This window comes from Anomaloglossus baeobatrachus, chromosome 12, assembly GCF_048569485.1.
Source record: "Anomaloglossus baeobatrachus isolate aAnoBae1 chromosome 12, aAnoBae1.hap1, whole genome shotgun sequence".
In the NCBI taxonomy this organism is placed as follows: domain Eukaryota; kingdom Metazoa; phylum Chordata; class Amphibia; order Anura; family Aromobatidae; genus Anomaloglossus; species Anomaloglossus baeobatrachus.
Genome location: NC_134364.1, coordinates 100,137,006 through 100,161,568, shown reverse-complemented (window position 1 = coordinate 100,161,568; position 24,563 = coordinate 100,137,006). Strand labels below are relative to the sequence as shown.

Genomic DNA, 24,563 nt, shown 5'->3' with positions numbered 1-24,563 from the left:
CCCTTCCAAAATATCAGGTTTTTAGGACCTTATAGGGTAAAATAAAAAACTACGGCTTCTCCCACAAAAAACGAGCGCTAGTACAGCGATAGAGTGAGGAAAAAACAAGGAAAAATCTGAATAAAATATATGGAAAAAAATACATAAAGTTCTTAATAATTATGAAAGATAAAAAATACATAACAAAATAAGCTTGTTTTCATAAATATAAAAAATAAAATAGAAAATTAGTTAATGTTTTAATAAATATGCCAAAAAATGTTTTAATATGAATGGAAATTAAATAAAATGTTAGCATAAAGACAATAAAAAATGACATAAAAAAATAAATATATATATGAAACGTAATGAATATGAAAGAAAACTCAAAAACACATGTTTAATATGAAAAACAAAATAACAAATATTAAAATATGTGTTAATAAATATGAACTAATGCATAAAAAAACAAACCTGTTTTAATATGGAAGAAAATTAACAAAATACGTAAAAAAAAATGTTTTAATAGAAAAAAAATACGTAAATGTTTTAAAATTTAATATGAATAAACTAAAATGAAATGATAGAAAATAAAATATAAAAAAGTTATATAAAAAATGCACAAAAATAACATTTTTAATAAATATTACAAGAAAATAAAAATACTTTAAAAAATGTTGATATGAAAAAGAATAAAACATAAAAAATGTTTTAATATGAAAAAAATAAAACAAACCCACAATAAGACAGAAGATAAAAAAATATGGAAAATATGAAAAATACATAAACGTTTTAATAAATATGAAAAAAATCCCCCAAATTATGAAAAAAAAAATAAAAAAATGTTTTCATAAATATGAAAAAAATGCATAAATAAACAAATTAAATATGAAATAAAAAATGCAAAAATAGAAGCAAAATTTAAAAAAGATTTAATATAGAAGGAAATAAAAAAAATGTTTTAAATATGAAAAATTAAAAAAAAACCAACCTAAAATCACTGGACAATTCCACTAAGTAATCAAGACCTTAATGGGTTTTTTTTTGTTCTTTTTCAGTTTGTGTTCAGTTGGATGTGAAAATTGAAGGAAACCATGAAAAGCCTTCTCTGCTGGCTCCTAATACTTCTCCGTCTTCAGTGCTGTGAGCATCATCATTTGTTTCCACCTCCCAAACCTTTAGCACCAATTTATATAGTTCCCTTCATAAGTGGAAAATCCAAGACAGCAGGAAAATCTTCACCTCTAATAATAGGCGGTTGGTTACACCGTTCCCCTTCTGTATACCTTAGTAGGTCTAGGTGACATTATAATGGGGGGATATCCAACTTAGGACTCCTGTATGGGTGATCACTGACGGCTTTTAAGAACTAGAGGTTGTTGCTTTGGCAGATCGGAGTCGACTATGTTTGGGCAGCAGAATACTGGGTGTCACATGCCGGGCAGCAGAATACTGGGTGTCACATGCCGGGCAGCAGAATACTGGTGTCACATACCCGATAGTAGAATACTGGTGTCACATGCCGGGCAGCAGAATACTGGTGTCACATGCCCTGTAGCAGAATACTGGTGTCACATACCCGGTGTCAGAATACTGGTTTCACATACTCGGTAGCAGAATACTGGGTGGTCACAGGTAATGGTATAATGCCTCAAGCATATGGAAAAATATTGGAATATACAATGAAAAATGCTACTTGCTAATTTGAACATGTGAATAATGAATTGCATACCTGCTATGAATATTAGGAAAAAGGAGATATTTAGCAATCGCATTGATCAATGTAACTGAGCCCCAAGGCCTCGTCAAGGCATATCTCTATATTGGGGTCCCTAGCTCTGTGACCCTAACTGTGTGTCATCTCATTGCAATTAAAAACTGCTATGGGTGGAGAGGGGTAACTAAGGACTTTCTTATATAGGAGATGGAAAAAACATGGCCGAAAGGGGCGGAGCTGTGTTCACATTCAGAAAAAAAACTACATATAACTGAATAGGATAACTGAAGTGAGCACTAATATATATATATATATGAGTGCAAGCCAAAAATACATACTATATATAAGAATAAGGCTGCACATCAAACTTAGATAATGGTATAATGCCTCAAGCATATGGAAAAATATTGGAATATACAATGAAAAATGCTACTTGCTAATTTGAACATGTGAATAATGAATTGCATACCTGCTATGAATATTAGGAAAAAGGAGATATTTAGCAATCGCATTGATCAATGTAACTGAGCCCCAAGGCCTCGTCAAGGCATATCTCTATATTGGGGTCCCTAGCTCTGTGACCCTAACTGTGTGTCATCTCATTGCAATTAAAAACTGCTATGGGTGGAGAGGGGTAACTAAGGACTTTCTTATATAGGAGATGGAAAAAACATGGCCGAAAGGGGCGGAGCTGTGTTCACATTCAGAAAAAAAACTACATATAACTGAATAGGATAACTGAAGTGAGCACTAATATATATATATATGAGTGCAAGCCAAAAATACATACTATATATAAGAATAAGGCTGCACATCAAACTTAGATAATGGTATAATGCCTCAAGCATATGGAAAAATATTGGAATATACAATGAAAAATGCTACTTGCTAATTTGAACATGTGAATAATGAATTGCATACCTGCCATGAATATTAGGAAAAAGGAGATATTTAGCAATCGCATTGATCAATGTAACTGAGCCCCAAGGCCTCGTCAAGGCATATCTCTATATTGGGGTCCCTAGCTCTGTGACCCTAACTGTGTGTCATCTCATTGCAATTAAAAACTGCTATGGGTGGAGAGGGGTAACTAAGGACTTTCTTATATAGGAGATGGAAAAAACATGGCCGAAAGGGGCGGAGCTGTGTTCACATTCAGAAAAAAAACTACATATAACTGAATAGGATAACTGAAGTGAGCACCAATATATATATATATATGAGTGCAAGCCAAAAATACATACTATATATAAGAATAAGGCTGCACATCAAACTTAGATAATGGTATAATGCCTCAAGCATATGGAAAAATATTGGAATATACAATGAAAAATGCTACTTGCTAATTTGAACATGTGAATAATGAATTGCATACCTGCTATGAATATTAGGAAAAAGGAGATATTTAGCAATCGCATTGATCAATGTAACTGAGCCCCAAGGCCTCGTCAAGGCATATCTCTATATTGGGGTCCCTAGCTCTGTGACCCTAACTGTGTGTCATCTCATTGCAATTAAAAACTGCTATGGGTGGAGAGGGGTAACTAAGGACTTTCTTATATAGGAGATGGAAAAAACATGGCCGAAAGGGGCGGAGCTGTGTTCACATTCAGAAAAAAAACTACATATAACTGAATAGGATAACTGAAGTGAGCACTAATATATATATATATATGAGTGCAAGCCAAAAATACATACTATATATAAGAATAAGGCTGCACATCAAACTTAGATAATGGTATAATGCCTCAAGCATATGGAAAAATATTGGAATATACAATGAAAAATGCTACTTGCTAATTTGAACATGTGAATAATGAATTGCATACCTGCTATGAATATTAGGAAAAAGGAGATATTTAGCAATCGCATTGATCAATGTAACTGAGCCCCAAGGCCTCGTCAAGGCATATCTCAATATTGGGGTCCCTAGCTCTGTGACCCTAACTGTGTGTCATCTCATTGCAATTAAAAACTGCTATGGGTGGAGAGGGGTAACTAAGGACTTTCTTATATAGGAGATGGAAAAAACATGGCCGAAAGGGGCGGAGCTGTGTTCACATTCAGAAAAAAAACTACATATAACTGAATAGGATAACTGAAGTGAGCACTAATATATATATATATATATGAGTGCAAGCCAAAAATACATACTATATATAAGAATAAGGCTGCACATCAAACTTAGATAATGGTATAATGCCTCAAGCATATGGAAAAATATTGGAATATACAATGAAAAATGCTACTTGCTAATTTGAACATGTGAATAATGAATTGCATACCTGCTATGAATATTAGGAAAAAGGAGATATTTAGCAATCGCATTGATCAATGTAACTGAGCCCCAAGGCCTCGTCAAGGCATATCTCTATATTGGGGTCCCTAGCTCTGTGACCCTAACTGTGTGTCATCTCATTGCAATTAAAAACTGCTATGGGTGGAGAGGGGTAACTAAGGACTTTCTTATATAGGAGATATATATTAGTGCTCACTTCCGTTATCCTATTCAGTTATATGTAGTTTTTTTTTCTGAATGTGAACACAGCTCCGCCCCTTTCGGCCATGTTTTTTCCATCTCCTATATAAGAAAGTCCTTAGTTACCCCTCTCCACCCATAGCAGTTTTTAATTGCAATGAGATGACACACAGTTAGGGTCACAGAGCTAGGGACCCCAATATAGAGATATGCCTTGACGAGGCCTTGGGGCTCAGTTACATTGATCAATGCGATTGCTAAATATCTCCTTTTTCCTAATATTCATAGCAGGTATGCAATTCATTATTCACATGTTCAAATTAGCAAGTAGCATTTTTCATTGTATATTCCAATATTTTTCCATATGCTTGAGGCATTATACCATTATCTAAGTTTGATGTGCAGCCTTATTCTTATATATAGTATGTATTTTTGGCTTGCACTCATATATATATATATTAGTGCTCACTTCAGTTATCCTATTCAGTTATATGTAGTTTTTTTTCTGAATGTGAACACAGCTCCGCCCCTTTCGGCCATGTTTTTTCCATCTCCTATATAAGAAAGTCCTTAGTTACCCCTCTCCACCCATAGCAGTTTTTAATTGCAATGAGATGACACACAGTTAGGGTCACAGAGCTAGGGACCCCAATATAGAGATATGCCTTGATGAGGCCTTGGGGCTCAGTTACATTGATCAATGCGATTGCTAAATATCTCCTTTTTCCTAATATTCATAGCAGGTATGCAATTCATTATTCACATGTTCAAATTAGCAAGTAGCATTTTTCATTGTATATTCCAATATTTTTCCATATGCTTGAGGCATTATACCATTATCTAAGTTTGATGTGCAGCCTTATTCTTATATATAGTATGTATTTTTCGCTTGCACTCATATATATATATATTAGTGCTCACTTCAGTTATCCTATTCAGTTATATGTAGTTTTTTTTCTGAATGTGAACACAGCTCCGCCCCTTTCGGCCATGTTTTTTCCATCTCCTATATAAGAAAGTCCTTAGTTACCCCTCTCCACCCATAGCAGTTTTTAATTGCAATGAGATGACACACAGTTAGGGTCACAGAGCTAGGGACCCCAATATAGAGATATGCCTTGACGAGGCCTTGGGGCTCAGTTACATTGATCAATGCGATTGCTAAATATCTCCTTTTTCCTAATATTCATAGCAGGTATGCAATTCATTATTCACATGTTCAAATTAGCAAGTAGCATTTTTCATTGTATATTCCAATATTTTTCCATATGCTTGAGGCATTATACCATTATCTAAGTTTGATGTGCAGCCTTATTCTTATATATAGTATGTATTTTTGGCTTGCACTCATATATATATATATATATATATTAGTGCTCACTTCAGTTATCCTATTCAGTTATATGTAGTTTTTTTTCTGAATGTGAACACAGCTCCGCCCCTTTCGGCCATGTTTTTTCCATCTCCTATATAAGAAAGTCCTTAGTTACCCCTCTCCACCCATAGCAGTTTTTAATTGCAATGAGATGACACACAGTTAGGGTCACAGAGCTAGGGACCCCAATATAGAGATATGCCTTGACGAGGCCTTGGGGCTCAGTTACATTGATCAATGCGATTGCTAAATATCTCCTTTTTCCTAATATTCATAGCAGGTATGCAATTCATTATTCACATGTTCAAATTAGCAAGTAGCATTTTTCATTGTATATTCCAATATTTTTCCATATGCTTGAGGCATTATACCATTATCTAAGTTTGATGTGCAGCCTTATTCTTATATATAGTATGTATTTTTGGCTTGCACTCATATATATATATATTAGTGCTCACTTCAGTTATCCTATTCAGTTATATGTAGTTTTTTTTCTGAATGTGAACACAGCTCCGCCCCTTTCGGCCATGTTTTTTCCATCTCCTATATAAGAAAGTCCTTAGTTACCCCTCTCCACCCATAGCAGTTTTTAATTGCAATGAGATGACACACAGTTAGGGTCACAGAGCTAGGGACCCCAATATAGAGATATGCCTTGACGAGGCCTTGGGGCTCAGTTACATTGATCAATGCGATTGCTAAATATCTCCTTTTTCCTAATATTCATAGCAGGTATGCAATTCATTATTCACATGTTCAAATTAGCAAGTAGCATTTTTTATTGTATATTCCAATATTTTTCCATATGCTTGAGGCATTATACCATTATCTAAGTTTGATGTGCAGCCTTATTCTTATATATAGTATGTATTTTTGGCTTGCACTCATATATATATATATATTAGTGCTCACTTCAGTTATCCTATTCAGTTACTGGGTGGTCACATGCCGGGCAGCAGAATACTGGGTTGTCACTTGCCGGGCAGCAGAATACTGGGTGGTCACTTGCCGGGGGAGCAGAATAGTGGGTGTTGTGAATGTCGTCTGTGTGGGTGCTGTTTTGGAGCTCCCTCTGGTGGCCAGGAATGGTAGTGAAGCTGAGTCTGAGTCTGTGACTCAGACAGGTGTCGGCGCTAATTGGGAATTAAGGAAGTCCTATTGCAGACAAGCCTGGTGTATATAGGAGAGCACTTTTTGTTTTGCTGGCGCCGGTGATAGTTGAATTTTCCTCTGTCTCTGAACCTGGCTTGGAGTTCTGTCCTTCCCTGTTTTCCTGTGCAAGACCTCTACAGATAAGTTTGCAAGCTTGTGCTTTGCTTCTTGGTTTACACTTTAGGGTGTTTGTTTTTCTTTTTGTTTTGTTTGGTATCTGTTTTCTTGTAGGTGAGGGAATCATGAATGGATAAGAAAGTCGGGTTTAACACTGCGCTAAAACCATGAAGCCAAACGATGTGATGAATTCTTTGCTATATTTTCTTTATTTAGGCCAAGTCTACATGTTTCAAAGGCATGTCCGCCTTCTTCATCAGGACAAAGGAAAAAACAGCATGATTTTTTTCCTTTGTCCTGATGAAGAAGGCGGACATGCCTTTGAAACATGTAGACTTGGCCTAAATAAAGAAAATATAGCAAAGAATTCATCACATCGTTTGGCTTCATGGTTTTAGCGCAGTGTTAAACCCGACTTTCTTATCCATTCATGATTCCCTGTTGCATCATCGGGGCTGCTGCTTGACCATTTTCTGCATACATAGGAGTTGTGCCTGTCACAACTTCCATAGGTGAGCACCTGTTTTCATTTTCTAAGCCTGCATTGTTTGCCAGATAAGACCCTATGTGCGCTTTTCTCTCCACAGCATTTTGATTCTTGTAGGTGAAGATTTGCCTTTCTAGTTTGGAGAGCATGGGGGTTTCAAACCCTTGCTAGCTCTTCTGCAAGAAAAGGGAGATTCTCCCTGTCAAACTTGAATATTTGCACTTTTGTATTTTTTGTGTTCTTTTTGGTATTTTGTTTCTCCAATTATTTACAGGAGTACCTGCTATAGTGGGAGTGAGGTCGTTTGACCTCCAGGACCATTTATACTATCAGGAGATTGGTATTTTTCTGCAGCGTTTTTGTGCTGACCTCTATCAGTTTCCTTTCCTTTCCTTTGTATCTAGGTAGTCGGTCCTCGCCTTTGCTAAATCTATATTTCCTATCTGTGTATCGTGTTTTCCTACATCACCGTAATCTCTATATGTCGGGGGCTGGCTATTCCTTTGGGGACTTTCTGAGGCAAGGTAGATTTCCTTATTTCTATCTGTGAGGAGTAGCTAGTTTCTCCGGCTGTGACGTGGCGTCTAGGTGTTTAGGAACGCTCCACGGCTACTTCTAGTGTGGTCTGATAGGTGATTGCGGTCAGTCCAGGTTTCAACTATTCTTGTTTTTCTTGGTGTTATTCTACTAATGGGATTTTTTTTGTCATCTTCCACGGTTACCGGATCATAACAACTGGGTGTCAAATGCTGGGCAACAAAATACTGGGGGTCACATGCCCGGCACCAGAATACTGGAGGTCACATGCCCGGCACCAGAATACTGGGTGTCACATGCCTGGCACCAGAATACTGGGGGTCACATGCCGGGCAGCAGAGTAATAATGAAATGTTTGTATTGATAGTTCTACCCACAAAGTTCTGTGAAGAAACCGGACAAGTGTTTGCCGTGTTCGGAGAAGAGGTGACTCTTCGGGTGTCCGTGGCGGAGGAACAGGAAATTCGTAAAATCCTGTGGGTGTCTTCTCGTGGGGTTCTTATTGCCACCTCCTATCCTGGTCGTCCTGTTGAGATTCGAGAAGATTTCTATGCAAACAGATTGACCGCGTCCAGCGATGGTTCCATAATTCTAAAAGATGTAAAAAAGGAAGATGGCGGAATCGTAAAAGCGACAATTTACTTATTGGATGGGGGCGACTGCTCACAAACCTTTAACATCAGCGTCACAGGTAAAGTATTATGTTAGGACCCTATGTTTGGAGTCTGCACTTGTCCTTAACAGCAACGACCGGAGTTAACCATTAAAATAACGCGGTTGTGGGGTGCCGATGGGTTATCATTCACCATTCCACTGCAGTTAGCTTTTTTTTTTTTTTTTTTTATATATAGTAAAATGAAAAAAAATTAAGCCTGATATTGGTGCGTGATGCATTTGTGATTGGACAGGTAAATGCGGCAAGAGCAAAACTGTGTCTGCCAAAGTTGGAGGAAATGTTACTTTACAAGTTGAAGAAAGTTATGTTGGGGACCGGTTTTGGGAAAGACCAGTTGGAGTCCATTTTGCTACCACAAAACCAGACGGATACATTGATCTCCGAGGAAGCCAGTATAATGGCAGGCTGATGGGATCCCATGATGGCTCCTTGACCGTAACCAACCTATCTGCCAAGGACCAAGGAGACTACAGAGCAGTATTATACCCAGTGGATGGAGTATTCTGTGCACAGATGTATAATGTCTACGTTTCAGGTGAGATTTGAAAGTGTAAAATTATTTTATTATGCAATAGTTACGCAATGGTTTCTATACGCCGCCTTATCTATGAGCTGTAAATAAATATATTAATATAATAAAAGAGCTTTGCACAAAAGCAAGGGCAGACACACCCCACTTCATTGGATGCACACTTACGATCAAAAAGTTTAACAATGTGAACTTTTGGCTTTCAGGCTCCATATCTCTCTGTCCAATGCAGGGTTGAGCGTGAGATGACCTTCATTTTATAGACAATCATCTTGGCTATCTCATACATAAATTTGGCTTCCAACTATTTAGCATATGATTAGTTAGAATCTGCATATCATGTCACTGCATTGTTACTGTTTTGCTCCTGATGGTGGAAAAATATTTATCTTGTAAACTACAAATCAAAACCTGTTCTCACATTCATTGTGTTTATTGTATTAGATTAATTCCCAAGCAAAAAGTCACTAGTTTGAATCGAGGAGTGGCCATGAAAATTTCCAAAGAGAAGAGAAACGGCATCATCCACCTCATTGATAGCAGTGTCTAGGCCAAGAAAATATCCAAACTGCATCACGTGAGCTATGGCAGTGGGATGAATTTGAAATGAGTCCATCTATCCATCCATTCAAAAGCCAAGAGGTGACGTCCAGTCAAAATATTGGAGTCATCTAGTCGGCTCATCACAAGGTCTATCAGTCTTGGCGTGACAAACACTGCAGCGGAGGCGGCTCGTATGCTCCATAATAGTGAGATCACAGACGTCTATGCAAACACCCGGCGATGCATCTTACACAAGTCTGGAATGGTGGCCCGAAAAAAGGTAAAGAAGCCTTGACTTCAATACCATAAGAAGCATTGGCTCGAGTTTGCAAAAAAGTATGAGAAGTGGAAGATTGAGAACGGGTCAGTTGGAGAGATGAGATGAAAGTCAGTAGACTGCTCTGATGGGAGCAAATGGGTCTGAAAACAACAAGGTAAAAAGGGGGCTAATGGATCTAAAAATTGAAGGAACTGTCAAGATCGGTGGAGGACACCTAATGATATGGAGCTGTTCACAGACCAAGGCATTGGATGCTTGACCAGTATGGATGGTGGTCTCAATGCTGAGCTATATGTGAGTATCCTACAAGACGAGTTACTTTGTTCAGTAAAGTACTATGTGTATGAAAAGGACGACATAATGTTCTAGCAGGACAACGACCAGAAGCATACATCGAGATTGGGGAAGAAATGGTTCAAAGTCCTAGTGTTTGGCAGCAATAGTTAGTGTATACCCTTTTTGTTCCCCTGTCTGTCTTCCTTCCCCTCTATCTTATTACTGTAGTGGTGAAGTCTAGGGCACTCACCAACCTTGGCAATATTCAGGGTGGGTGGAGGGACATTTACGGACTAGGCACGAGAAGAAGGACTTGTATAGGGAAGCTTAGGGTTCAGACACAAGCTAGTGTCAGCAGGTGACCCGTTTTAGTCCCTATCGTTGAGGTCATCCTCTCATTTACCATCCCCATCGTAACCTCTGTGTTGTGCCGTTTGCCAGACATCTCCTTATCTGTGCATGTGAAAATGAAGTAGAGAAGCTAGATTGGCCTCCACAGTCCCCAGACCTCAACCCAATTGAATACTTGTGGTTTGAGGTGAAGAACAAGCCGTATACATCCCCAAGTGAGTCGCCCAGTATGCGCCAACCCTTGGAACGTGTAAAATCAGATTTTGGTTGAGATATGCTTGAATCTGATCGAGAGAATGCCCTGAAGGATTCACGCAGAGTTCAAAGCTAAAGATGGATTACAAAATAATAATACAGAAAAACTAATTCAATACTAAAGTGGGATAGTCATCATCACTTTCCCCTCAAAAAGGACACTCCAAAGGGACAGGTCCTCCGGTTACAAAGGAACAGCACCAGAGAATGTGACTTTAGAAGCCAAGCCACCAATCTTTATGAGAAATGTCTTGATAGGCGTTACACCAGACAGATTCTTACTGAATATCTAGGATTTGCGGGGAGCAGGGATAGACCATCTCTGCTGTCCCCAAGGCAGAAGGATGCTGATTAGGGTATCCTGCGTATTATTGGTACATATGATTCCCAATCAGAATGAGTTTTCCGTGTAATCAAAAAGCATTGGGGTATTTTGAGAGTGGATCCCGGGCTCACAGACATTATTTCCATCAACCCCAGTATTACATATAGATGGGGGCGGTCCTTAAGAGACCGTCTAGTGCACAGTCTATAGGCTGCTTTACACACGATATCGCTAGCGATCTCGTTAGCGATGTGACACGCCAGATCACAGATAAGCTTTGCCGAGATCGCTCATGTGACCGCCGCATAAAACACGACCTATGAGCGTTCTTGGCAAATCGTATGTGCGATCTGGCATGTTACATCGCTATCGAGATCGCTAGCGATATCGTTGTGTGTAAAGCCCGCTTATATCAGGGTCCACAACGTACAGGCACGTGGCTAGACAGAAAAAGTTGTGTTTTTTTTTGTTTTAGATTTGGGGATTGCTGTAATTGCAACTCTATGGGTCAGTGTAAATCCTTTGTCAGTTCGGCGACGGGAATTATTTATGTATTGAGGGATTTCGGTAATGATAGATCTGCCGGCGTTGTCTATTGGGCAACTTGTACAGTCAGGGCCAGAAATATTTGGACAGTGACACAAGTTTTGTTATTTTAGCTGTTTACAAAAACATGTTCAGAAATACAATTAGATATATAATATGGGCTGAAAGTGCACACTCCCAGCTGCAATATGAGAGTTTTCACATTCAAATCGGAGAAAGGGTTTAGGAATCATAGCTCTGTAATGCATAGCCTCCTCTTTTTCAAGGGACCAAAAGTAATTGGACAAGGGACTCTAAGGGCTGCAATTAACTCTGAAGGCATCTCCCTCGTTAACCTGTAATCAATGAAGTAGTTAAAAGGTCTGGGGTTGATTACAGGTGTGTGGTTTTGCATTTGGAAGCTGTTGCTGTGACCAGACAACATGCGGTCTAAGGAACTCTCAATTGAGGTGAAGCAGAACATCCTGAGGCTGAAAAAAAAGAAAAAATCCATCAGAGAGATAGCAGACATGCTTGGAGTAGCAAAATCAACAGTCGGGTACATTCTGAGAAAAAAGCAATTGACTGGTGAGCTTGGGAACTCAAAAAGGCCTGGGCGTCCACGGATGACAACAGTGGTGGATGATCGCCGCATACTTTCTTTTGGTGAAGAAGAACCCGTTCACAACATCAACTGAAGTCCAGAACACTCTCAGTGAAGTAGGTGTATCTGTCTCTAAGTCAACAGTAAAGAGAAGACTCCATGAAAGTAAATACAAAGGGTTCACGTCTAGATGCAAACCATTCATCAATTCCAAAAATAGACAGGCCAGAGTTAAATTTGCTGAAAAACACCTCATGAAGCCAGCTCAGTTCTGGAAAAGTATTCTATGGACAGATGAGACAAAGATCAACCTGTACCAGAATGATGGGAAGAAAAAAGTTTGGAGAAGAAAGGGAACGGCACATGATCCAAGGCACACCACATCCTCTGTAAAACATGGTGGAGGCAACGTGATGGCATGGGCATGCATGGCTTTCAATGGCACTGGGTCACTTGTGTTTATTGATGACATAACAGCAGACAAGAGTAGCCGGATGAATTCTGAAGTGTACAGGGATATACTTTCAGCCCAGATTCAGCCAAATGCCGCAAAGTTGATCGGACGGCGCTTCATAGTACAGATGGACAATGACCCCAAGCATACAGCCAAAGCTACCCAGGAGTTCATGAGTGCAAAAAAGTGGAACATTCTGCAATGGCCAAGTCAATCACCAGATCTTAACCCAATTGAGCATGCATTTCACTTGCTCAAATCCAGACTTAAGACGGAAAGACCCACAAACAAGCAAGACCTGAAGGCTGCGGCTGTAAAGGCCTGGCAAAGCATTAAGAAGGAGGAAACCCAGCGTTTGGTGATGTCCATGGGTTCCAGACTTAAGGCAGTGATTGTCTCCAAAGGATTCGCAACAAAATATTGAAAATAAAAATATTTTGTTTGGGTTTGGTTTATTTGTCCAATTACTTTTGACCTCCTAAAATGTGGAGTGTTTGTAAAGAAATGTGTACAATTCCTACAATTTCTATCAGATATTTTTGTTCAAACCTTCAAATTAAACGTGCACTTGAATTCTGTTGTAGAGGTTTCATTTCAAATCCAATGTGGTGGCATGCAGAGCCCAACACGCGAAAATTGTGTCACTGTCCAAATATTTCTGGACCTAACTGTACATGCCCTATGGACTACGTCGGGAAGACTCGACGTGAAATGAGGAGACGGGTTGGAGAGAATCTTTCTGATATACGCAATAAGAGGGATACTCCTATTGCGCGTCATGTGAATATGATCCACAATGGCGATATTAAACCGCTTTTCTATGATTGAGCTTGTTTTGCTAGGTATGAGAGGAGGAGATTTTGGTAGGATCCTGCTTCAGTAAGAGGCAGGCTGGATTTATAGGATGGGATCTGTTACTCCTGATGGACTAACAAGCAACTTTCTTTTGCTTGTTTTCTTCCCACTTAGTGCATGTGTTTATCCTTTAGGTTATTCCTGTACATACTCAGTGTTTTTCCCTCTTTTCTTTTGTTTTTTTTCCCTATATTCATGGGCCACACTGTTATTTATATTTATATTGTGTGTTTATTAGTGTTGAGCAGACCCGGACTTGAAAAATCCGGATCCGCGCGGTTTCAGCGGTAGATCCGGGTCCGACCTGGACGCGGGATTCCGGGTGCACGATCCGGTTTCGGGTTTTGTTTTGGTTTTTTTTGTTTGTTTTTTTCTCTCTCTGTCTCTGTCTCTCTCTCTCCACTGATCCGCCGGACCCGGATTATTAGCAATCCGCTCAACTCTAGTGTTTATATATTGTATGTTTACGGCCAACTGTTTGAATATGTTTTTTATAGACTGTACTGAGAGTTCTTGTATATTCTTAAGACATAACTGTATCTAATCATGTGTACATTGATGATATATTATTGGTTTGATACATCTGTGTGATGTGATTATTATACTTGAATGTTCACTGTATTATACTAATCAATTTTTATGTCAGTGTTATTGTTTGACACGAGTAGAATGTGATTTGCATATAAACTATATTTACGGTAATGTATAGTCTAATATCTAATGTTCATGTATGTAATATTTTTGTGCAGTTATCGGTACAGTAAATTGTGGTTGAGCCATTATATAATATTGTTGATACCTTTTGTATTACTTCCCTGTAATTTGGAGGGCTAATGACCGCTAAGTCAATTACAATCCTATAGCGGGCTTCAGTAGTCTATCCGACTGGTTGTTATGAGACACTATCAGGTGACGCATGCGCAGTATTAGAACTCTATCATTGCCTTCTGTTAGGTGTGTAGTAACTGCACATGAACAGATAGCGTCACTATTCTGAGATGCCGGACGCTTGCATTGATGATGCAGTGCGTTCCGGCGTAGAGTGCACCTTTCTGCGCATGCGCCGACATCGTCGATGTACTCACGATGCTGGGATTTGCCATCGGTGTTGTGTGCATTCCAGATTGGAGCGCACGCATTTATACATTAACTTTCTGAGTGTAGTTAATTGTTACGCCTGCCTGGAGCCACATATTCAGACTGGCTGTAACAGACAGGTTAGAGGAAAGCCGCTCACAAAACAGGACCCCGAGAACCCCGAAACACTTTAACCCCCTATACAGGGATTTGGAATTACACAGGGCCCCAGAGATCACTACCTGTGACAGGCTGCAGTCCAGATGAGATTAGTAGTCCGGCAGGGTCAAACCAGGAGATGCACAACAGGCACAAAATCGGCAAAATCAGGAAACCAGGCAGAGGTCAAATCCGGATCTGGTAGTGAGGTACAAAAACGGCAGGCAAGAGGGTAGTCGGAGAACAAAACACAGGGATCACTATTCTGAAGAGAGCAGGAATTCAGAACTATCTCTGGCAGTGACCAGCAGACAGGAGGAGGAATTAGAAGGGCGTGGTGTCTTCCCATTGGTTGCAGTTGAATGGTGGTAATTTCACCTGGAAGACGCACGCCACCTACAGTCAGCCGGTGGTACTGCATATCCCAGGGAAACCCAGCTTAGTAGATGAGTGGAGCCTGCGCCCACCAGAGCCACTGGCACTGACTCCTCTCCTAGCACCATCACAGTCGATGGCAGGAACACGGTTCCGCCTGGTGATCAAAGCAGAAGTCACAGGAGAGGGCTCTGGTGGGGATGTGACATTAATATTATTTTACTCACCTGGATTAGCCTTATATATATGGTAAAGGGTGGTGATAAGTCCCTGAATATCTATGTGGGTTTCCTGACACACTGACGGCTGGCGGACATACTGCATTGTCAGCGCTACCTGGATCTATGGTGGGGGAAACTGCCAGTGTGGGCCTCCATTGTGAACTTGGTGCCACCCTTGGTTTTTCTGGAACATAATGCTGATCTGGGCAAGTATTAATGGCTTACTTGTTATGGGGTATTCATGCTGGTAGCACTGGATGATTTTGTTCACCCTGTTTTTATGGTGATTTATGTTAGTAGCTCGGTATAATTTTGTCTACTCTGCCGCATTACCTTATGGGGTGTTTGTTTCTTTTATACCTTCGCCTCCTGATGAACCGCTGATAACAGGGAAATGCGTCAAGGCAATTATAATTATATTATAAACCGCTTCTGATGTTGGCGGACCCTATATTCCTATCTACAGCAGTGATTATGACTCCGAGCAGCCCCCTGATTTATCAGTTATATGCCTGCGGACTGTGAATGCTAAGGTTAATCTCAGGAAAGCTGGGTAAAGCTACTCAGCGTTACTACATGGTTTATCACTTGGTTGGGGAAAGTGGTTCTCCTGCGGTTCTTGATCTATTATATCTGTATATATATGTATACCTTGGCTCTTCTCCCTCTCCCCCCTTGTTATCGTGGCCAGGTTTGCCTAGAGTATGGGGTATTTAGATGAGGTTAGCCAGCCTTGTGGTAATATCCTAGTTAGGGTTACTTGCAAATGGGTCTAATCACGTCCTCTACTGCTTTCACATTTTGTATCTGATTTCTAACCCTTTTTTCTTCGGTAAATTATTTTTGTATTTAATGCATGTTTGTCTGTCACTATCAGGTTTTTCCTGAAGTTTTATTATTGTCAATAAAATGTGTACATTTTTATGAGAAATTGTTTGATGTTAGGATTTACAAAATACTAACAAAATAAAAATTAAAATTTAGATTTTTAGGAACAAAACAGTAACAATGTAGTGACATGCCAAGAATCTGCATAACTAATGATATGCTAAATAGCTGCAAGTCACATTTATGTACTAGACAGCCAAGATGTTTGTCTATAAAATGAAGGTTGTATCACGTACAAAGCTGTAGAGGATGGTGAGATATAGAGCCTAAAAGTCAAAAATTCAAAACATTGTTACCCTTTTGCTTGTCAGTGTATACCCCAACAACACATGAATCAAACAAGTCTGCTCCAGCAGATTGCAATAATTATTGCGTTAGGAGTGGATCACGACTACATATGCACTCGAAGTAAATGGCTTCACTATGTGCCTCAAGAAGATCACAACGCTGGTGTTGGCAGATTGCGAAGATACATATGCCGGAAGTGGATAGCAATGACGCATGTGCTAAATTTCAGTCAAGCGACTTGGGATGACTTATCTGTTTATCAAGCAAATTAGGGTAAGTATGAGCTGTGGACATCTTGACTCAATAGTGAAAGATCTCATTAGTGTATGACACACTCGTGGACACCTTTGAAGACTAAGTGTTTGCAGTGTTTTGGATGTAGTGTTTTTTCGCTGCATCCAAAACACTGCGTTGTACAGTACCAGCATAGTGGATGGATTTCTAGAAATCCCGTGCCCACAGTGCTTTTTTTCAGCAGCAAACACTGACCTGCGGTGCGACTTTCCAAGTCGTAGCATGTCAATTTTTTGCTGCGGAGTCGCATGCGTCCTCCGTAGGGAGAACACAAGTGAGAGAACCCTGATCGTGGGTACAAGCAGCCGCAGATTCCTGCGGAGGAGACGCGCAGCCCCGCCAGTCAGGACTTGCTACGACCAGGATGCAGTGAGTCCTGATCGTGGGCACATACCCTTAGGCGATTGTATCCATCAGATAGTGATGATGGCTTGGCAAACACCTTCTGAAAAGTTCCGTTTAATGTTAGTCTAATCAGAAGGTTGAAAAGCCCGTACCATGAAAGAAGTTGTACCATACGAATAAACCCTTTACTGATATGAAAGTTGGAACCAACTCTGTTACCTAAGGCAAAGAGCTGACATTGAGAATGACGACTAACCTGGGGGATGCTGCATGATCATTTATATAAATGAAGGGAAATTTGTGGTTGCCTGCAGCCAATCTTCAGGATGGATAACTCCCTTAAATGTATCAAAATGACATTGGAAATGTGTGCGGAATTTATTATTAGAGATAAGCAGTTCAATTTGCGCTGTCCATAACCAGCGTATAGTCCTTGATGCCAGCTGTGTTTGCTCTGCATCCGGCATCCTTGGCACCACATGTATTGACTTTACGAGGGGTCGAAGTGAAGACCGGCTGCCATGGAGGACCGTACTGGAAACCGAACCAAGGCAACTTAAATCAATTTGGTTATCTCCTGTAGTAATTAATTGTTTCTAAACCTTTATTTCAGGTGCATGTTCAGGTCTGAGTGCCGGCGTGGCTGTGTACGTGATCACCGGAATCACCACAATGTTCACAATGTATGTAAAGTGTTTCTCCTCATCGGTTGCTTTTATTTTGCTCTTTAGTTTTCTTTTTTTATTGAAGCTGGAGAGGAGCTAGCTTTTCTAAACTTCCATAAACTGTAGAGATGATAGCCACATCTATTCATTGCTAACTCTTCACCTCATCTACTTTTTTTTTTTGCTTGATGTCAAGGGAGCAAGATTCTCCTAATATGAGTGGTTCTGTTACACTGGTGGGTGTGGACTTACTGTACCACAGCACCGTGTCACCATGGAGGGACTTAAGTGCCAACTTTTCTTCAAGGGCCTCTGATGCTGAGGATAGGCTTGTGTTGGATGATATCCAGGGGATATTGCAGCAGTGCGGCAGCTGACCCTAGGGGTCGAGGATGTAGGGACTGGTTCAGGTGCAGACAGGACAGCTGATGCAGACTGGCTGGCTGGTTTAGGCTGTTGCAGAGTGTACGGCAGGTGCAGCAGGTACAGTAGGCACAGATCGAACTGCAGGTGCAGCAGATACAGTTGGCACAGCAGGTAAGGCAGGTGCAGTAGGCACAGATGGAACAGCAGGTACAGCGGGCATGGATCGAACAACAGGTACATCTGGTATGGCAGGTACAGCAGGTGTAACAAGTACTGATGGGTATGGCAAGTTTAGGCTGGTACTAGAACACAGGTACAGGTTAGCAAGCACAGGTAACGGATACTGTTAACGAGAAACAGGAGCAGACAACTGTCAGCATGTCACTGGCAATAAGGCCACATTCATTAGGCCCCTCCCATAAGGGGAAGATGCCTTATGTACCTAGTGCTTCGCATTTTCGGGTTAGAGCAGAGATGCGAGAGCACCATAAGTCTAAGTTCACACAGGGCATCTTTTGCTGCGTTTTTGGTGCGTTTTTGAGGTTACAAATATGCACCAAAATGCATGCATTTCCTTCTCCCAGCAAAGTCAATGAGATTTTGATTTTGTCTGGGACAAAAACGCTGCATCTTTGTGGTAAAAAAAAAAGATGCCGTGTGTGAACTTACCCTAAACACGCTCCTAAGAAAACTGTGCGATTTGTGCAGGCCACGGGAGTAGACAGGATGAACAGTGATAGATGCCGCAGCCGGGAGGGTGAGTGTGATGGTGTCTCTACCGGGAGGAGGAAGCGGGACAGTGCAGGTACGCCAGTAGGGACGTGACAGGTTCCTATAGTTAGCTCTGCAGTGTCCCCGTAGAGTTTACTGAAAAAGCATATCTGTGTCCTGATGGTTTAGGGCCACACAAGTGATATTGTGGGCCTTAATGTGTACTCCTAATTTCAGTGTCCAACTTTAGAAGGGATTATAAAACGTTGCCAAAATCAAAGCAAATCAGTGAGGTTCAAAAAGTGGACACATCCAGCAGCCGTCCAAGCTGTAGCTGTCCCCTTGGGCTAAGGATTGAGCTTCACAATTACCAGGAGTAGTGAAGACCAAGGGCACAATTGGTGGTCTTGAGGCTAGCTAGTAATAATATGGCTGGCATCCATGGGCCACTGATTTGGGTGTGTTAGTTGGTACTGTCATTGGGTTCAGGTAGTGTTATGGAGGTAGCCTATTTTATCATGGTAACTTTGGGCATCAAAGGAAGGAAAATTAATTCTTTTTTTTTTCTTCCAGCATTATACTTTTATGATATGTTTGTTATGATAGAAATAAAAATCTTTTCTTTATCTTTCTCTTTGTTTTTTGTTTTTTTTAACCTAGAAAATTCAGAGGGGCTAAAGCAGACCTACAGATATGAAGGCATTTGGTGGAAAACGACTTTGCCAGTTGCATTGCAGTATTACTAATTCTAAACTCAATTGTATGTGATGATCTAAGCTTATATCATTCAGACTAATTCTTCAGTTACACCTCCGAGATCCCGACAGATGTGGCTCTACAAGACGACTTCCCGACAATTGCTTAAAAGAAGATTAAATCGAGCGATTTGATTTTTAAGTTTAACTTGATGTAACATGGAGTTTACCATATTTGAGTTAGCCTTCGCGTCCAAACCATAGGTTGAGACTCCATTGGAAGGGAATCCAATGGCACATTGGTTTGACCTTCGTCTAAGCGATATGCATTGGGAATTCCTTTTTTCGGCTGTATAAGAAGGCACAGCAGGCTGCGCTTTTCTATTAGAGTTAGACAGAGGAAGGTTTAAGAAAAAACTCAGGTACAATGAGCACCAAGCCTTAGAGAAAAACTGCGCAATTGTGCAAAATCTGCAGTATGATAGATGATTGGCAAATGATTTTGGAAGATCTGATCAACACACAAAGAAGAAAAAGTAGCTGTGCCTAAATTGACCAGTGGTGTGGACACACCTAGGTTTTCAACCTTTAGAAAGCATTGCTTGGGGTTGGGGCATCTGCGATAAAATCCACAATTAAAAAGTATGGATTTTGCCGTAGAGTCTTAATGAAATTGCTGGAAGATATGCAACGGAAAAATCACCCAAACATATGGAAAAGTCCGAGAACACAAAGTGGTAAACCATCCCTATTCTGTCGATTGACTCTCATTCTAGAAAGTGGTGGATGCCTCGACTTGCAGAAACCAAAAAATGACGTCTTTCACCACATTTACCAAATTAAAAAGTACAGTAAGTTGTCATGCACGACTTGTGAAGCTTCAGCTCAAAAGGTCTCTCTCAAACCTTAGTGAATGGCGATCTTTGGGGTGGAATGCTGCCTTTATTTATTATGCCTTTATATATTACATGACTGTCTGCTCTTTGAAGGGGTTGTCCATTACTTAGCCAACTCCTTTTAAGAAAGTTGTCCCCCTCATAAAATAAAAATAACATATACTCACCTCCCATAACGGCACCGTTCCAGAGATATGTTCTGCCACATGAGCCCTGAAGCTAATCATGAGCCTCGGGAAAACCAACAGTGATGGAACAGAATCCGTACAGAAGGTGACTATATATATATATATATATATATATATATATATATATATATATATATATATATATATATATATATATATATATATATATATATATATTTTTATTTTTTTTTGCAGTGGAAAATTTCTAAGATCCTTTTACTCCCTATATACTCCCAGTGATTTTGGTCAGACTGGTGAACAATCTGATGTCTGATGAGGTGTAATATCAAAGAGGTCTACACTCGAAAATTACTAATTAGTTCAAGGTCATACTAAGGAATTTCTTGACATATCAAAATTTTACATGAGTATGTCATTTTTTGTCAAGATAGACTACTTGTTTTTTTAGGAAACCTTTAAAGGGGTTATTGCATAAACAACATTTATTATTTATTCACAGAATAGGTGATGAATGTGTCATTGCTGGTAGGGTCCAACCTCTGGAGTCCCCATCGACCACGAGAGGGGTTCCAAAGTCTAATGTATGAATGGAATAGTACTGAGCATGTGCGACCACTGCTCCATTCACTAGGTAGGATTGGTGGTCGCACATGCTCACTTCCGCTTCATTCACAAACACATCTTCTTGGGATCAGTGATAGCTGAAATTGAGTTTAGACCATTTTCAATGAAAAAATGACCATTTTAGATATCCTGGGCATTTAATCACAAAATATTCATTCCAGGTCAGACCAATTCTCCCGTTTTCATGAGTGAGAGGCTCTGATGCTTAATAGAGCAATTATATGCATTAAAAAACTAGCTTTGTATATCTATAATATATAGAAGGCAGCTAATTCATTGGATTAAAGACATTTTTATTAAAAGTCCTATATTTAGAAAACACAAAACTAAGTAAAAAAGAAAATTAAATAATAAACTGAAAATGTATTCAAAAGTGACAATTTATTAAAATAATAATCTTTATTGTACAAGTATTCAAAATTCTGAATAATTAGATAAGATTCTGCCTTCTTAGCAGTTTACTTTCCAAATCCTGTGTCAAGATGTCCCATTGCTATGTTGCTCAGCTACCGTATTTTTTGTTTTATAAGGTGCACTAGGTTATAAGATGCACCTCAAATTTAAAGGAGGAAAATAGGAAAAAAATAATTTTTACTGTTAAAATGAGGGTCCATCTTATAATCCTAATACCTGTTATATCACCAGGGGGAGCGGCGGTGATAGAGCGGCTCAGGAAGATCACAGGAGGCAGGGTAGGCGATGCTGCGTGCTCGGAGGCAGGGTAGGCGATGCTGCGTGCTCGGAGGAAGGGGGTGTTGCGGCTCAGGAGGGTTGGCGATGCTGCAGGCTCGGAGGAGAGGGTGTCACAGCTCAAGAGGGTTAGTGTGCGAAAGGTTGGCAATACTGCGGGCTCGTGGGCCGTCACGACAGCTGGCACCATTGATCTGCTGGCAGGCTCGGAGGAGGGAGTGTCGCGGCTCGAGGGTCAGTGTGTGGCAGTGGATGGTCAGCGATACTGTGGGGTGTCGCGGCGGTGAGCGCCATTGATCTGCCGGCGGACTGCAGGCTCCATTGAATCACTGGCCGTTGACACAAGGGACTTCAATAAAATGGCCGCGGAGGTGACGCCTGGGCAGAGTGGCCTCGGCGGCTATTTTCTTGAAGTCCATTTCGTCAACTGTTGGCGATTCAAAGCAGCCCGCAGATCAATGCCACGCTGGTAAGCCATATGCTGTTTGTAAGATGTACCCCCATTTTTTTCCCCAGTTTTTGGGGGGAAAAAGGGCATCTTACAACCCGGAAAATACAGTACGTAAGTCTCCGCATCAATAGACGTCATCTTTCACAGTGGGGAAGTCCTTCCCACAGTATATATATTTTTTCCTACCTAGCTGACATATAGTCATGTAATCAGATCTTCAACTACTACTACTACCTATATAACAAAATGCGCTATTATCGTGATGCTGTTGCGGGGTGGGTGGCATAGGAATAATGTAGGAAGGTACCAGCCAGGAGGGCTGACCTTACTCAGGCCAAGTCACATGGTTCTGTGACATCACATCACAGCATCTGTTTCTTCCTGTGTTGAGACCGACGAAAGAAATCAGCTTCCGGTTCTCTGTGAAAAGTGCCGAAACTAATTAAATAATTCAGAAATTTTTTTACATGCCCATTGCAAAGATGACCGTTTTCATAAATGCTATCACTTTAGAAATAATTTTTATGACATGGAAAATTCCTTTAAGTAAAGTTTACTGGTGTTCAATGAACATTGTAAAACGGTCTCGTGGAGAGGATAACAAATTTATGGCTGTCAAAAATAGGCAAAAAGTTAGTCCCAATAAGAAGTGAAGAATGGAAGCTGGTGCAGCTGAAGGAGCACAGTGCCAGGCTGCTTGGTCGCTGCACTCCTATTATTAGACAGACATATCCCCAAAAAAGGATCTCTATGTGTAAGCTTCTTGGCACTCGCTTGCCTGGGACTCCATTCACTTACTTGCTCACTGATGTAGAGACTGCTGCAAAGAAACCATGTCAGACTAGGGTTTTCTTAACTACACTCATTTCACTTGTTCTTAACACCTTCATGGCAGGCATGGTAAACGACATCTGCTCACCCTAGCTGGGGGATACTTTGTTTTCCCAATAAGGGTATTGCGGTCACCACCTACCGTAGTATTTTCCGTCAGTTCCCATCACCATTCTGACATAGTCCTTGGTACTCCAGGACCGTCTCCTCATCCGCCAGGGTGAGTCGTGAACCTCTAGAGGTGAACTCGGGTTCCAGGACCGGCATTCACACCTTGGCGCACATCCTTTCCTTTTCCCACTCGATCCCACTCTACCTCTTGACCCTAAGATGGCTGCTTTTGTTACTCTTTTCCCTCCTATAACTATCCTTAACCCTATCCTATCTAAAATCATAGCTACAATCCTACTACGTCGTATTTATATTTACCTAAATTAACTGCTAGATGGCATCATTTTCTATCATATTAAAAACCTATCTGACTGGTGCATATACTTTATACATTCACATTGCTTTATCACACAGACATAGAATATAAGACATAACCATTATTTATGTTACCAGGGGCTCGGCCACCTACTACACAACCATCAGCTGGTTATCGCCAGTCCAGCTTTTCAGTGACCTGGCTTTTTCAGGAAAATATTGACCATTCATGGATGCCTGTAGAAACCGTGGCTTGACGCCTCTATCATGTCCATTTCCCCTAGTAGGACAGAATTGTTTCATTAATGTTTTGTTACCTAGCCTGATTAAGGATTTACTGCAAAAAGTCTCTTGATTTCTAATATTATGCCTTTGACTGATAGTTGCAGTTTTTCTTTTTTGTGTGCTGTTACAAATATAACATATATTTGCTGTAAGTATAAATATACTAAGCAAGCTACATGTCTCGAGTGTTATTTTGATGTCATGGAACTGAGAAGTGTTACCTTGTAAAACCCCTATTGGTATTTTAGGAAATCGTTAAGTGGGTACCATTACACCCTATTAGTATGATTCGTCATTTTGATTGCCAATTTTGGCAGGGCTTGTCTGTCATAAGGCCCCCATGCATTAGACTAATATCGGCTGAATACGCCAACTTCAACGAGTTCATCTGTTGTTTATAGGGGTGGAGGGCTGGCTGACTGATTGTCAGGTGAGATGTCAATCTTACATTTCAGATTTCAAACTGTGTATCACATTGCTCTCCCACAAATAAACCGTCGACGTTTCAGTCAAAAGCTTTGCCTTTCCACTGTCCACTGATGGGCACTCCTGTCTATGGGACTGTTGGCTGACATGGTTGTTGGCTGAACGACCAGCCATAGCATCGTTCA

The 24,563-nt window shown here is 40.4% G+C and overlaps 1 protein-coding gene across 1 annotated transcript in view; it reads left to right on the top strand.

The window, feature by feature from the left end:
• The window catches only part of LOC142258100 (uncharacterized), a 41,783-nt gene extending 17,667 nt beyond the window's left edge, over nucleotides 1-24,116 (top strand). The window contains exons 2-6 of the mRNA XM_075330567.1: nucleotides 1,038-1,122; nucleotides 8,211-8,534; nucleotides 8,752-9,054; nucleotides 17,777-17,846; nucleotides 19,566-24,116. Coding sequence (XP_075186682.1) covers nucleotides 1,074-1,122; nucleotides 8,211-8,534; nucleotides 8,752-9,054; nucleotides 17,777-17,846; nucleotides 19,566-19,602 — 783 coding nt within the window. The 5' untranslated portion in view covers nucleotides 1,038-1,073 and the 3' untranslated portion in view covers nucleotides 19,603-24,116. The remainder of the gene's footprint in view (nucleotides 1-1,037; nucleotides 1,123-8,210; nucleotides 8,535-8,751; nucleotides 9,055-17,776; nucleotides 17,847-19,565) is intronic.
• Nucleotides 24,117-24,563: the final 447 nt, after the last annotated feature.